This window comes from Schistocerca cancellata, chromosome 2, assembly GCF_023864275.1.
Source record: "Schistocerca cancellata isolate TAMUIC-IGC-003103 chromosome 2, iqSchCanc2.1, whole genome shotgun sequence".
NCBI lineage: Eukaryota > Metazoa > Arthropoda > Insecta > Orthoptera > Acrididae > Schistocerca > Schistocerca cancellata.
The window spans coordinates 263837235-263850047 of record NC_064627.1 but is presented as its reverse complement, the minus strand read 5'-3'; the positions used below and the strand labels follow the sequence as shown (position 1 = coordinate 263850047).

Below are 12813 nucleotides of genomic sequence, written 5' to 3'. Positions count from 1 at the left end.
GATGAAATAAAAGTAGTTTAGCATTTCTAGCAAGACACTCATATTTCTTCATTACATTACAGACTAATCCGTGCCAGCATCCTGTAGTTATTTTACAAGATGTTCATTTTTCTGAGTTGGAATCACTCCTGTCTTTCATGTATAAAGGCGAGGTCAACATAGAACAAGAAAATTTGCCAGCTTTGCTTAGAGCTGCAGAAACTCTTCAAATCCGTGGCCTATCTGGAGCTTCTGAACAAGTGAAGGAAAAGGTAAAAAAAGCAGTAGAATGTTTTCGTGTTTGTCAGTTTCGTTGCACTTCACCCTGTGACTGTTACGTCTAACTTAAAGCTGTATTACATAGTTTTACAATTTTTTCTGATGTCTGAGCAGCTGTTATCTCTGTTTTTCTCTCTTGTCACTGGGATGCATGAACTAATTTGGAAACACCACATTAGCAATTACTAATGAGAGGAAAATTTAATTTAAGTGATTATGTAACGAACAGTGCGAAACTAAAAGGTTTTTAACAAAATAATGCAAAAACTGTGATCTGTAGTGAGATAATGGAAAATCAGCAGTCTTTAATAGTATGTCACAGGAATCAGCATTTTCCCTGTTCCTGGATGGAAAAAAGAGAAAAAAAAAAAAAAAAAAAACATAAATCTGAAGGTGTCAGTGACAATTGATAGCTGTTTAATGTAGAAATTGGATATTGGCTTTTTTATCAGGACTGACTATATTGCTTAACATAGGTTAAAGTAACAGCTCATTTCTGTCCCCTTGCTGCCTACCTTAGTGATTAAACAATATTGCATGCAGTAGCATTGTAGCATAGCCCATGTCGCATAAGAAGACAGAGGCCCTGTTTTCAGCAGTTGTGCACATCCTCATCCATTAACTGCTGGCAGCCAGTAAGATTCTGTTACAGCTGTACAGAGCAGCAGAGTTACAGGATGGCCACTTCTGGTTACAAAGTGGCGCATGCAAGGAGTTGTAGGACGGAATCTCTGGTGCTGTGGCAAGTGTGGAGTCAAGAATGCGTACCTAAATGAAAACATTCTTTGTTATTTAATGTTTCTTATACAGGTCAACGATTGTGACACAGGTGCTGACAGTAGCTGGTGGGCAGTGAGTGACGTACACAGCGTAACAGTGGCTACTGTCAATGGCGTCCTTGCTGACACAGGCCATTTGTCAGCTCTGCACCTCAGCAAGGCTTTGTAGTTGGGCTAGTGTGCACTGCACACTGCCCAAGGCAACTAACAAGAACCTTCAGGCATCTTGAGTTGAACGAAGGACCAGTGGAGACTGGCTGGAGTGTCAGACAATGACGTCCATTGGCTGGACTGATTCGGCAGATTCTGTTTGAAGCCCAGAGCCACCAGGGTTGGCTGATAGTTATAGATCAGTGGGTTTGCCTAGCTAGTGACACTGTGTGATGAAGCCGTTGTAGCTTAACTGCACAATTGACTAGTAACTGATGTGGAGACTGTGCCAGTCGAATGTGTTGTGCAGCAGGAATGCAACTACTGCCTGAACTGGGAGCATATATACTTGCTCTGGTCAGGTGTATTATGACAGGAAGCAGGCTCTCATCATATAGCCAGCTGTAGAAAAGCTACATTGTGTGACAGCATGTAGCATTCTAGTCCACCACTAATGGTAGAACGGCATGTTGCAGGGTGCTGCATAGCACTGTTGCAGTGCCCAACTGCAAAATTACTTTGTCGCGTGGCGTGTACCCCTTGCCTTGCCTAAATCTGATGCTGCAACAGTTTTGTTTCCAAGCATTTAGCTGCACGTTACAGCTAGATGGAGAAAGTCTCTCTTCTGCAGGCTGGCCTATTGCCAATTTTCATGACTATATAATTTCATCACAGAGCTTCTAAATTATTCATTCAGCTGTCAATAATATTTTGTCGCAGAAGTGTAGCTGTGAATGTATCTGTGTAAACTGTGTAGTGTAATTTCTAAATATGAGGTTGGGGGGGAGGGGGGACTGGACTGAGAAGGCGCTGCCATTTGTAGATGAGGTACAGAGTTCTCCCGCTAGATGGGTAAGTGGATATCTTCACGAAAGAACTGTGCAGGTGGTGTCAGTGTGTAGGTGAACGGGTGTCTCTGACAGTTGGCATGTTCTGCTTAAGGAGTTGTTATGGCAGCTTTAAAAAAACAAAGGGAGTGTGTGAAATCTTGTTTCCCGCCTAAAAAATCGGCAGCAGAGACTTGCCAAATGCTTCAAGAGGCTATCCAGGAAGATGATATACGTTGCACACTAGTTTTTGACTGGTTTGGATGCTTTCAACATGGTGAGATGTGTGTTGAAGACCAACCTCAGTCTGGATGCCCTGTGACATCATTAAATGAGGAAAACATTGAAAAAAATCAACGAGGATCATCGTTTCATGATTAATCAAATTTCAACAGAGACGGGTGTGAGTTGATGCTCATGCCAGTGGATTTTTAATGAGGGTTTGCACATCAGAGATGTTTCCACTGAGTTTGTTCCGCATCTTCTCAAACAGGAGCAGAAAACCTTGTGCATGAATTTGTGGCAGGGCTTGAAAACAGATTGAAAGTCAACCAAACTTTTTGAACAAATTCATTGCAGATGATAAGAGTTGGCCTTACATGTATAATTCAGAAGCGAAGTGACCGTGAAGCCAGTGGAGGATTCCCAACTCTCCCAGACCGAAAACAGCAAGGCAAGTGAGGTTGAATGAGAAGACATTGTCTTTTTTTATGTCCGTAGAACCATGCACCGGAAATTTGTGCCTCCTGGCCAGAGTATTAACCAGTAATTTTATTTGGACGTTCTAATTGTCTACGAGAGGGTGTGGAGAGGAAACACCCGGAACTGTGGCGATCAGATGACTGGTTCATTCTTTGCGACAGTGTCCCTGCACACACAACCGTATAAGTGACCCACTATTTTGCACCTCGGGGAGGGGGGCTCGTGCTACACTTTTCCCAGTGTGTGCTATGCTTTGATAACTCATGAGAATGCAGCCAGAAAGTCCATCCAGAACTCTGATACTCTGACGGGTAGTCCTCGTCATTTTCAAGGCATGAGTTGTAAGATGCCTTAAAATGATAATTTGGGTTATGTTGTGTCGGCTACTGTGGGAATCAGCACTGACACAAACAAGGAAGGAGAGAAGCTGCAATGGCCGGTGGCAGGAATGCAAAATGACCTGTAAATGACACTTCTGGATTAATAGGACTCTTTATTTCTAAAAATAAAAGAAACATAACAACTTTTTTTCCTGTGCCTTCTACATGCAAGTACTGTTACGCACTATTCCTACTCGCAGAATGCAGTCTAAATATTGTCTACCTATTACTATTGATGGAGGTGTGGCACAGCCCGATCTTTCCATTGATGCACATGTCAGCGCTTTCTTGCTACCGTTTCACAGCATTGCACTGGTTGGTGTGCAGTCAGTGCTTTAGGACTGCACCCATTACCTGTCAGAAATATTGTTGGTTTTCGGCAGACTTACCAGGCAGTATTCCCTCAAGTTATTTGAAGAAGATGATTAGTTGTTAGTTTGCTCCGTGGATCATAAATGTGGCCTCTCACTGTGAGATGGCACAAACTAGTTTAACTCATAATTCCCTTTATCAGTGGAAAGTCTGACAACATACAGACCATTAACATTTTGCATTAATTTTTACTACCTGTGTTTTATGCACATTGATTTGAGCTTAACTACATTCAAATTCACCCACTCACATGCATTAAAAAATTATGCGTTTTTACAGTATTCAATGGAATGGATGGGCTTATAAGCAAATACTTGTATAATGATTCCAGTTTATGTTCGTAGTTAATTCTCAAAGATTTTTGTGGTCTTTAGTCCAAAGACTGGTTTGGTGCAGCTCTTCACACAAATCTATCCTGTTTGAGCCTCTTCATCTCTGAATAATTACTGCATCTTACATCTGTTTGAACCTGCTGATTGTATTCTCTTGCTCCCATGTCTCTCTCTCTCTCTCTCTCTCTCTCTCTCTCTCTCTCTCACACACACACACACACACACACACACACACATGCCCCAAAACCATACTGGAAATTCCTTGATGCCTCAGGATGTGGCCTATCATCCAATCCCTTCTTTTAGTTATATTGTGCCATCTCTCCAATTTGATTCAGTATCATTTCATTAATTACATGATGTACCTATCTAATCTACAGCATTCTTCACTAGCATCACATTTCTAAAGCGTCTATTCTTATCTGAAATGCTTATCATCCATGGTTTGCTTCCATACAAGGCTACACTCCGGATAAACACCTTCTGAGAAGACTCCCAAAACTAAACGTTATATTAAATATTAACAAATTCATATTTTTCAGAAATGCTTTCCTTGCTGTAGCCAGATTGCATTTTGTATCCTCACTACTTCGGCCACCATCAGTTTGTTTGCTGTCCAAATAGCAAAACTCGTCTATATCAGTCTCTCATTTCATAATGTAACCCCCACAGCATCACTTGATTTAATTTGATGACATTCCATTCCACTTGTTTTACTTTTGTTAGTGTGTATCTTATAACTTCTTTTCAAGACATACCCTTTCCATTCATCTGTTCTTCCAAGTCCCTTGTTGTTTCTGACAGGATTTTAGTATCATCAGTGAACTTTAAAGTTTTTATTTCTTGTCTGTGAACTTTAATTTCTTTTCAACATTTCTTGTTGATTTCATTTACTGCGTGCTCAGTGTACCGATTGGATAACACTAGGAAAAGACTGTCTTCTTTCTCAACTACTGTTTCCCTTCCGTGTCCTTTGACTCATAACTGCAGTTTGGTTTCTGTAAAAGCTGTACATCTACATGTACACTACATACAATGGCTGATCAACAAAGACTGAGACTGATTTTGTCATAGGCATTTATTATTACACTTTAATGTTTACATGATATTTTTTAAAGTACTTCCCTCCTACTTGTATGCAATTTTTATAATTTCTCTGCCAGTCCTGAAACACAGGTTGCAACCATTCTGTGTCAGGTCCTTGAGCATTTCCTCACTTTCCATGAGCAATGCTTCAGAGTTTTCAAATTTAATGCCCTGAAGCTTTGCCTTTAGTGATGGGAGTTAAAAAGATCACAGGTTGCAAGGTTGGGACTGTAAAGCAGATGTAGTACACAGGTAATGTTGAATTAGCCAGAAACTGCATTACTTGATTTGTGATGTTAGGCCATGCTTTGTTGTAATGCAGCCACCACCTGGTCTGAGAAAGTTCTGCTTGTTTCCTTGCAAGGTGCTTCCTCGGCTCAGCCAGTACTGAAGTGCAGTATGCTGTTGTAATAGTAGTGCCAGGCAGTGCTGCATGCTGGTAAATCATTTCGTGACATACACTTGCTGCAGCTTTTTGTAAGTTCGGTGGCTGTGTGGTTTAAATGAACACAGAATTTTATTACACCATACTGCTCGTCTCACGTCACCTAGATTGTTTGATATGCAAAACCCAAAGAACATCTACAAAAATAAAGTATTACTACAAACCTACCAAAGTGAGAATGCTGCCACCTGTAGACATTACACACAAAACCCACTCTGTTCAAATATTCATGGTACAGAAAGGAAACTATCACAGAAGCTACAGGAAAAAGTCAACCTCAGTCTTTGTTGATCAGCCCTCATACATACTCTGCAAGCCACCATAGAGTGCATGGCAGAGGACATCATGTACCGCTACTAGTCATTTACTTTCCTGTTACAGTTGTAAGTAGAGTGCGGGAAAATGACTGTCTATAACCCTCTGTATGAGCCCATATTTCACTTATCAGAAACGATAGAATCATTCTGCAAATAGCCTCAAGTGCCAGTTCTCTAAATTTCCTCAATAACGCCTTGTGAAAAGAGTGTCGTTTCCCACGAGAGATTCCCATTTGGGTTCACAAAGCATGTCCATAATATCTGTGTTCTGATCAAACCTTCCAGTAACAAATCCAACAGCATCCCTCTGAACTGCTTTATGTCTCCCTTTAATCCAATGTGGTGGGGACCCCAACCACTTGAGCAGTACTCAAGAATGAGTCACATTTGTTCTGTACTCCATCTCCTATATCGATGAACTACACATTCCCAAAATTTTCCCAATAAAACAATGTCAACCATTGGCCTTTGCCTGGTACCAACCGTAAATGCTCATTCCATTTCATATTGCTTGCAACATTACACCTAACTATTTAATCAATGTGACTCTGTCCGGCTGTATTGGAATGTCACAGGATTGTTGTCCTACTAATCTGCCTTAACTTACATTTTTCTACTTTTAGAGCAAACTACCATTCATCACAACAACTAGAAATTCTAAGTAATCTTGTATCCTCCTACAGTCAATCAACAATGACACCTTCCCATACACCACAATGTTATCAACAAAGAATCATAAATCGCTGCTCACACTGTCAGATCATTTATGTAGATTGAGGATAAGAGCCATCCTATCACATTCCCCTGGAGCTCTTGTGATGATACTACTCATTCAGATGAAGACACACTGTCAGTGACAGTTCTGTTATGTAAGTAGTACTCGAGCTGCTCACATACACTATGTGATCAAAAGTATCCAGACACCCCCAAAGACATACATTGTTCATATTAAGTGCATTTTGCTGCCACATACTGCCAGGTACTTCATATTAGCGATCTCAGTAGTTATTAGATATCACGAGAGAGCAGAATGGGGTGCTCCACGGAACTCACAGACTCTTATCCTGGTCAGGTAATTGGGTGTCATACATCTGTACACGAGATTTCCACACTCCTAAACATCTCTAGGTTCACTGTTAACAATCTGATAGTGGAGTGGAAATGTGAAGGGACACGTACAGCACAAAAGCGTATGGGCCCACCTCGTTTGTTGACTGACAGAGACTGCCGACAGTTGAAGATGGTTGTAGTGTAGTAGGAGGCAGACATCTATCCAGACCATCACACAGGAATTCCAGACTACATCAGGATCCACTGCAAGTACTGTGTCAGTTAGGCCAGAGGTGAGAAAACTTGGATTTCATAGTCGAGCGGCTGCTCATAAGCCACACATCACGCCGGTAAATGCCAAATGATGCCTCAGTTGTTGTAAGGAGCATAAACATTGGATGATTGAACAGTGGAAAAACGTGTGGAGTGATGAGTCACGGTACACTGTGTGGCGATCCGATGGCGGGGTGTGGGTATGGCGAATGCCCGGTGAATTTCATCTGACAGTGTGTGCAGTGCCAACAGTAAAATTCGGAGGCAATAGTGTTACGGTGTGGCCGTGTTTTTCGTGGAGGCTTGCACCCCTTGTTGTTTTGCATGGCACTACCACAACACAGGCATACGTTGATGTTTTAAGAACATTCTTGTTTCCCACTGGTGAAGAGCAATACGGGGATGGCGATTACATCTTTCGACACGAGCAAGCACCTGTTCATAATGCATGGCTGTGGCATAGTTGTTACATGACAATAACATCTCTGTAACGGACTGGCCTGCACACAGTCGTGACCTGAATCCTATAGATCACATTTGGGATATTTTGGAACACTGACTTCATGCCAGGCCACAACGATCGATATCGATACCTCTCCTCAGTGCAGCACTTTGTGAAGAATGGGCTGCCATTCCCCAAGAAACCTTCCAGCACCTGATTGAACGTATATCTGCGACAGTAGAAGCCATCATCAAGGCTAAAGGTGGGCCATCACCATATTGAATTCCAGCATTACCGATGGAGGGCGCCACGAACTTGTAAGTCGTTTTCAGCCAGGTGTCCGATACTTTTGATCACATAGTTTATCTGGGATCCTAATCTGTGTGCTCAGACCTTTGTCAGCTGTCTGCAGTGGGTCACTGTGTCAAATGATTCCCAGAAATATAGGAATATGGAATCTGCTTTTTGCCCTTCATCAGTGGTTTGCAGGTCATCATATGAGAAAAGGGCAAGCTAAGTTTAGCAGAAACAATGCTTTCTGAATCTGTGGTGATTTGTTGATGGCGGCTTTTCTGCCCCAGGAAAATTTATTACACTCAAACACAGACTGCATTCAAGAATTGTGTGGAAAATCAGTTTTAAGGATATCTCTTTGTAATTATTTGGGTCCATTCCTTTATCTTTTTTATATACCTGAGTCAAGTGCACTTTTTCCAGTCGCTTGGGACTTTGTGTTGGGTGAGAGATTCATGATAAATGCAAGCTAAGCCATTGCCGCAGAGTACTATTTCTAAAACCGTTTTGAAATTCCATCTTCACCTGGTGTCTTATTTGTTTTCTACTCTGTCAGTTGCTTCTCTATGCAGAAGTCTGTGCGAGAGTCAAATGACAGTAAGTTTATAGGAGCCTCCTACAGGAATGATTTGTTAAACACAAAATTTAAAACTGCAGCAATGCTTTTGCTGTCTCATATTGCCACCCCAAACAGGTCCACGAGTGACTGGATTGAAGCCTTCGACCCGTTTAATGATTTTGCATATGACCAGTGTTTTTTTTCCGGTCTCAGATCATTTGCGAATTCCCACTAACTTTTGTCTGTCGACATTTCTGCATTCTTTTTTGAACCAGTAGAGCAAGAATCCATGATTCCTCAGCATTTTCTGAATTTGATTGCTAAACAACAGTGGGTCGTCCCCATTCTTATTCCAATTATTTGGCACATTAGTCTCCAGAGCAGGATTTACAATGAATTTAAACTTTGCCCATAATTCATCTATGTCTGTTGTTTTGGGACTCAATAATGTCAGTTCATTGCCATAAGTGGGTTGCTAACAACTGCTTATCAACTTTTTTCAGCAAAAATACTTCATAGACGTCTTGATGGGCTTATTAACTTTGGTAACCATCATTGTTATAATGACATTATGATTCCTAATCCCTGTTCTATACTGACTGTGTTGATAAAGTCAGGCTTCTTTGTAGCTACAAAATCTAAAATATTTCCGTTGCGTGTGTGTTGTCTAACTAGTTGTTCAAGGCAAAAATTAAACGGTGAAAAATCCAGGATGGACTGCAACAGTATTATGAAAAGGGAAGTTGCCACTCACCATATAGCAGAGATGCTGAGTCGCAGATAGGCACAACAAAAAGACTGTCACAAATAAAGCCATTGGCCAGTAAGGCCTTCATCAAAAATAGCGCATGCGCGCACGCACACACACACACACACACACACACACACACACACACACACACACACACGTGCATGCAACTGCAATCTCAGGCAACTAAAGCAGCAACTGTGCATGATGAGAGTGGCGACTTTAAGGAGGAGGCTGGGGTAGGAACGGGGCGGGATGATAGGATAGGGGTGGCGGACAAAGGCCTGCTGCTGTGGAGTCCGAGGGACGAGGTGGAGAGAGGGTAGGGCAGCTGTGTGCAGTCAGGAGATTAGATGGAGGGCAGGGGAGAGGTGGGGAGGGGGGCGGGAGGTGGAAAAGGATAAAAGTAAAAAGACTGGGTGCGATGGCAGAATGAGTACTGCATAATGCTGGAATGGGAACAGGGAAGGGGCTGGATGGGAGAGGACAATGACTAATGAAGGTTGAGGCCAGGAGAGTTATGGGAACGTGGGGTATATTGCAGGGAAAGTTCCCACCTGCGCAATTCAGAAAAGCTGGTGTTGGTGGGAAGGATCCATATGGCACAGGCTGTGAAGCAGTCATTGAAATGAAATGAAGGCTGTCATGCTTGGCAGCATGCTCGGCAACAGGGTGGTCCACTTGTTTTTTGGCCAGAGTTTGTCAGTGGCCATTCATGTGGACAGTCAGTTTGTTTCTTTTCATGCCCACATAGAATGCAGCACAATGGTTGCAGCTTTGCTTGTAGAACACATGACTGGTTTCATGGGTAGCCCTGTCTTTTATGGGATAGGTGACATTTGTGACCGGACTGGAGTAGGTGGTGGTGGGAGGAGGTATGGGACACGTCTTGCATCACAGTCTATTACAGGCGTACGAGCCGTAAGGAAACAGGTTGGGAGTAGGGGTTGTGCAGGGATGGACGAGTATATTCTGTAGGTTCAATAGCAGTAAGGCCATGGGCACTAGGGATGTTAGTATAAAGGGAGGTGGCATCAACAGTGGCGAGCAGGGCACCATTTGGTAGAGGGACAGGTACTGTGGAGAGTCGGTGGAGGAAATGGTTGGTATCTTTTATGTGGGAGGGTAGATTCCAGGTAATAGGTTGAAGATGTTGGACTATGAGAGCAGAGATTCTCTCAGTGGATCTGCCTTGTATCTTATCCTATGAACGAACTCCTCCCCCCCCCCCCCCCCCCCCCCACCCTCTATTTCTCCGTTCCATCCCAGTTCGCACCGACTAATTCCACCTCATCCAGTCACATCTGCCCTCCTTCTTCATACTTGTCCACCCTCAGACTTGCAACCCCCAGTAAAATACACACACACACACACACACACACACACACACACACACACACACACACACACACACACACACACACCTTTTCCTTGATCTCATTGTGATTTCATGCCAATTTTAGTGAGTTTTCGCCTTTCGCATCGTCGACTCAGTCAGATTTATCTTCTTTCTCACTTTTGCATCCGTTTCATCCTTCTCAGGATTTTTCAAATCTATTTGCATGTATTTTTGTGAAATTTTTTGGACATAATTCTGTTTACATTATTTTTCGCATTTTTCCACCACAATGGATCCTTGCTCCTTTCCTCTGCATCAATACAGAAAAGTTTCCTTATCCTTAGCCAGAAGCCAGTCCCACCTACTGTTCCTGAGTTGTTGCTTGGCTCATGGAATCCCCCCAAATGGCCTTACCATCAAACAAGAATGGGCCACATGCCCAAAGCATTGGACGACATGCAGACAATTGCAGAAGAAAATGGCCTATTGTGCCCGTGTGCAACTCTCATCTCATGCATCAGATGTTAACACAGATATGAAGAGTGTTTCTCAAGTGATGGTACCCCCAGACAAACTTTATATTGACACACGTGTTATGGACAAGATGTTGCAAATGCGAATGGACACAGGTGCGGCAGTGACTTTGTGAAATTCTCAAACTTATATGGATCTCGGATTGCTGACATTGTCCCCTGTCTCGTTGGTTGGTAAGTTGCAACAAACAACAAATATCCATATTGGGACAGTTTTCCACTGCTGTAGTGTATGAAGTAGTTGTTTGGCCTTTGACCTTTCTAGCGGTAGATGATGCCAACACTGAAAACTTGTTTGGCTTAGACACCTCAAAGTTTTAATATTCTCTGATTCTGACGAAGTACATCTGGTATTGGACAAAAGTTCCATACCAACAACTGGATGCTGTGTGCTTGGAATTTCCCTCACTGTTTTCAGACAGTGTAGGATGTGCTACCAATTTTAAGGCACACATCACAATGAACCTGACAGCAAGTCCCCATTTCTTTTTTCATGCCTGCCACATCCTCTTTGCTTTATGAGAGAAAGTCGAAGCAGAACTCGCTCTAGTTACAGCCTTCAGTATTGTCACGCCTGTCTCCTGTAGTTAGTGGTCGAATCCATTAGTAATTCTCACAAAATGTAACGACAACCTTCAGTTCTGTGGCAATTTTTAGAAATCTATGAATTCACGGTCTATTATTGACACCTATTTCGTACCCCAGCAGGAAGAACTCTTTGCTCAGCTTTCTGGGGGCCAATATTTCTCCAAAATAGACTTATCTAAAGTCTACTTACAACTGCTTTTGGATGATGATTCCAAACATATCCTTGTAGTGAATACCCCCTTCAGGTTATACTGACACCAGTGCCTGCCATTCAGCATAGCTAGTGCCCCTGCTATTTTCTAATGATTTTTGTAGGATTTCACAGCCTGTGTGTGGTGGTGCATTAACTACCTGGATGATATTGTGGTCTATGATTGCTCTATAGATGAACACTTTATGCCTTGTTCATGGTGCTGCGGGCAGCTGGGTGGAAATGTGACTTGGACAAATCACAGTTTCTTCAACCATCTTTCTTCTGTTTTGGTTTCAAAGTCTCATGTACTGGCATCAAGCCTTCACGCCAGCATGTTGATGCCATTGCAGCTTTGCTGCATCCTACATGTCAAAGAGATGCAGGTCTTTCTCAGAAAGACTACCTACTACCACACATTTCTTTCTGATGCGGCCAAAATGGCTCAGTCCCTTCATGCTCTCTTATGTAAGGGTGTTACTTTTCTCTGGTCACCCACCTGAGAGCAGACTTTTACCCTGTTGAAGTCAAAATTACAATGTGTGCCTTGCTTAGTACCTTCCAACTAGGGCAACATCTTGTTTTGGCCATTGATGCCTCCCAGTACGACTTTGAGGCCCTTCTCGCACACAAATATGCAGCTGGTTCCAGACGCCCTGTTCCATACACTTCCAAAACCCCGAATCAAGTGCAACAGCACTACTTTCAGATAGAAAAAGAAGCCCTCACTATTGTGTACGCATTAAAAAAAAATCATGTTTTCCTCTATGGTTCTATATTTCATTTGATAACTGATCATAAAACTCTTCTGGTGTTCTTTTCCATCATTCGCTGTCTCCTCCAGACAAAGGATTGCCTGCATTGGTGGGCTCTGCTTTTGTTGCACTGTAACTATGAGCTTCACTTGTGCCCCACAGCACAGAATGCTAATGCGGATGCCCCGATCCTGCATTTGATCAGGATGAACTGTTGTGTTTACATTTAGACGTCGAAGCCCAATACACTGTGGATGGTTTTCCTATTACCTCCTCTTGAATTTCAGCTGCTGTTGCAGCTGATCGTGTCTTGCATCAGGTTGTTCACTTTGTCCACCCTGGCTGGCCAGATAAACCACCAGGCCCGGAGTAGGATCCCTTGTGTAATAATTCT

At 42.7% G+C, this 12813-nt stretch overlaps 1 protein-coding gene across 2 annotated transcripts in view; it reads left to right on the top strand.

Annotated features, from left to right (window-relative positions):
• The window catches only part of LOC126161605 (protein tramtrack, beta isoform-like), a 202726-nt gene that overhangs the window by 19326 nt on the left and 170587 nt on the right, over positions 1–12813 (top strand). For both annotated transcript variants that reach the window (XM_049917556.1, XM_049917555.1), the window contains exon 3: positions 63–251. In XM_049917556.1, the coding sequence (XP_049773513.1) occupies positions 63–251 (189 nt within the window). The remainder of the gene's footprint in view (positions 1–62; positions 252–12813) is intronic.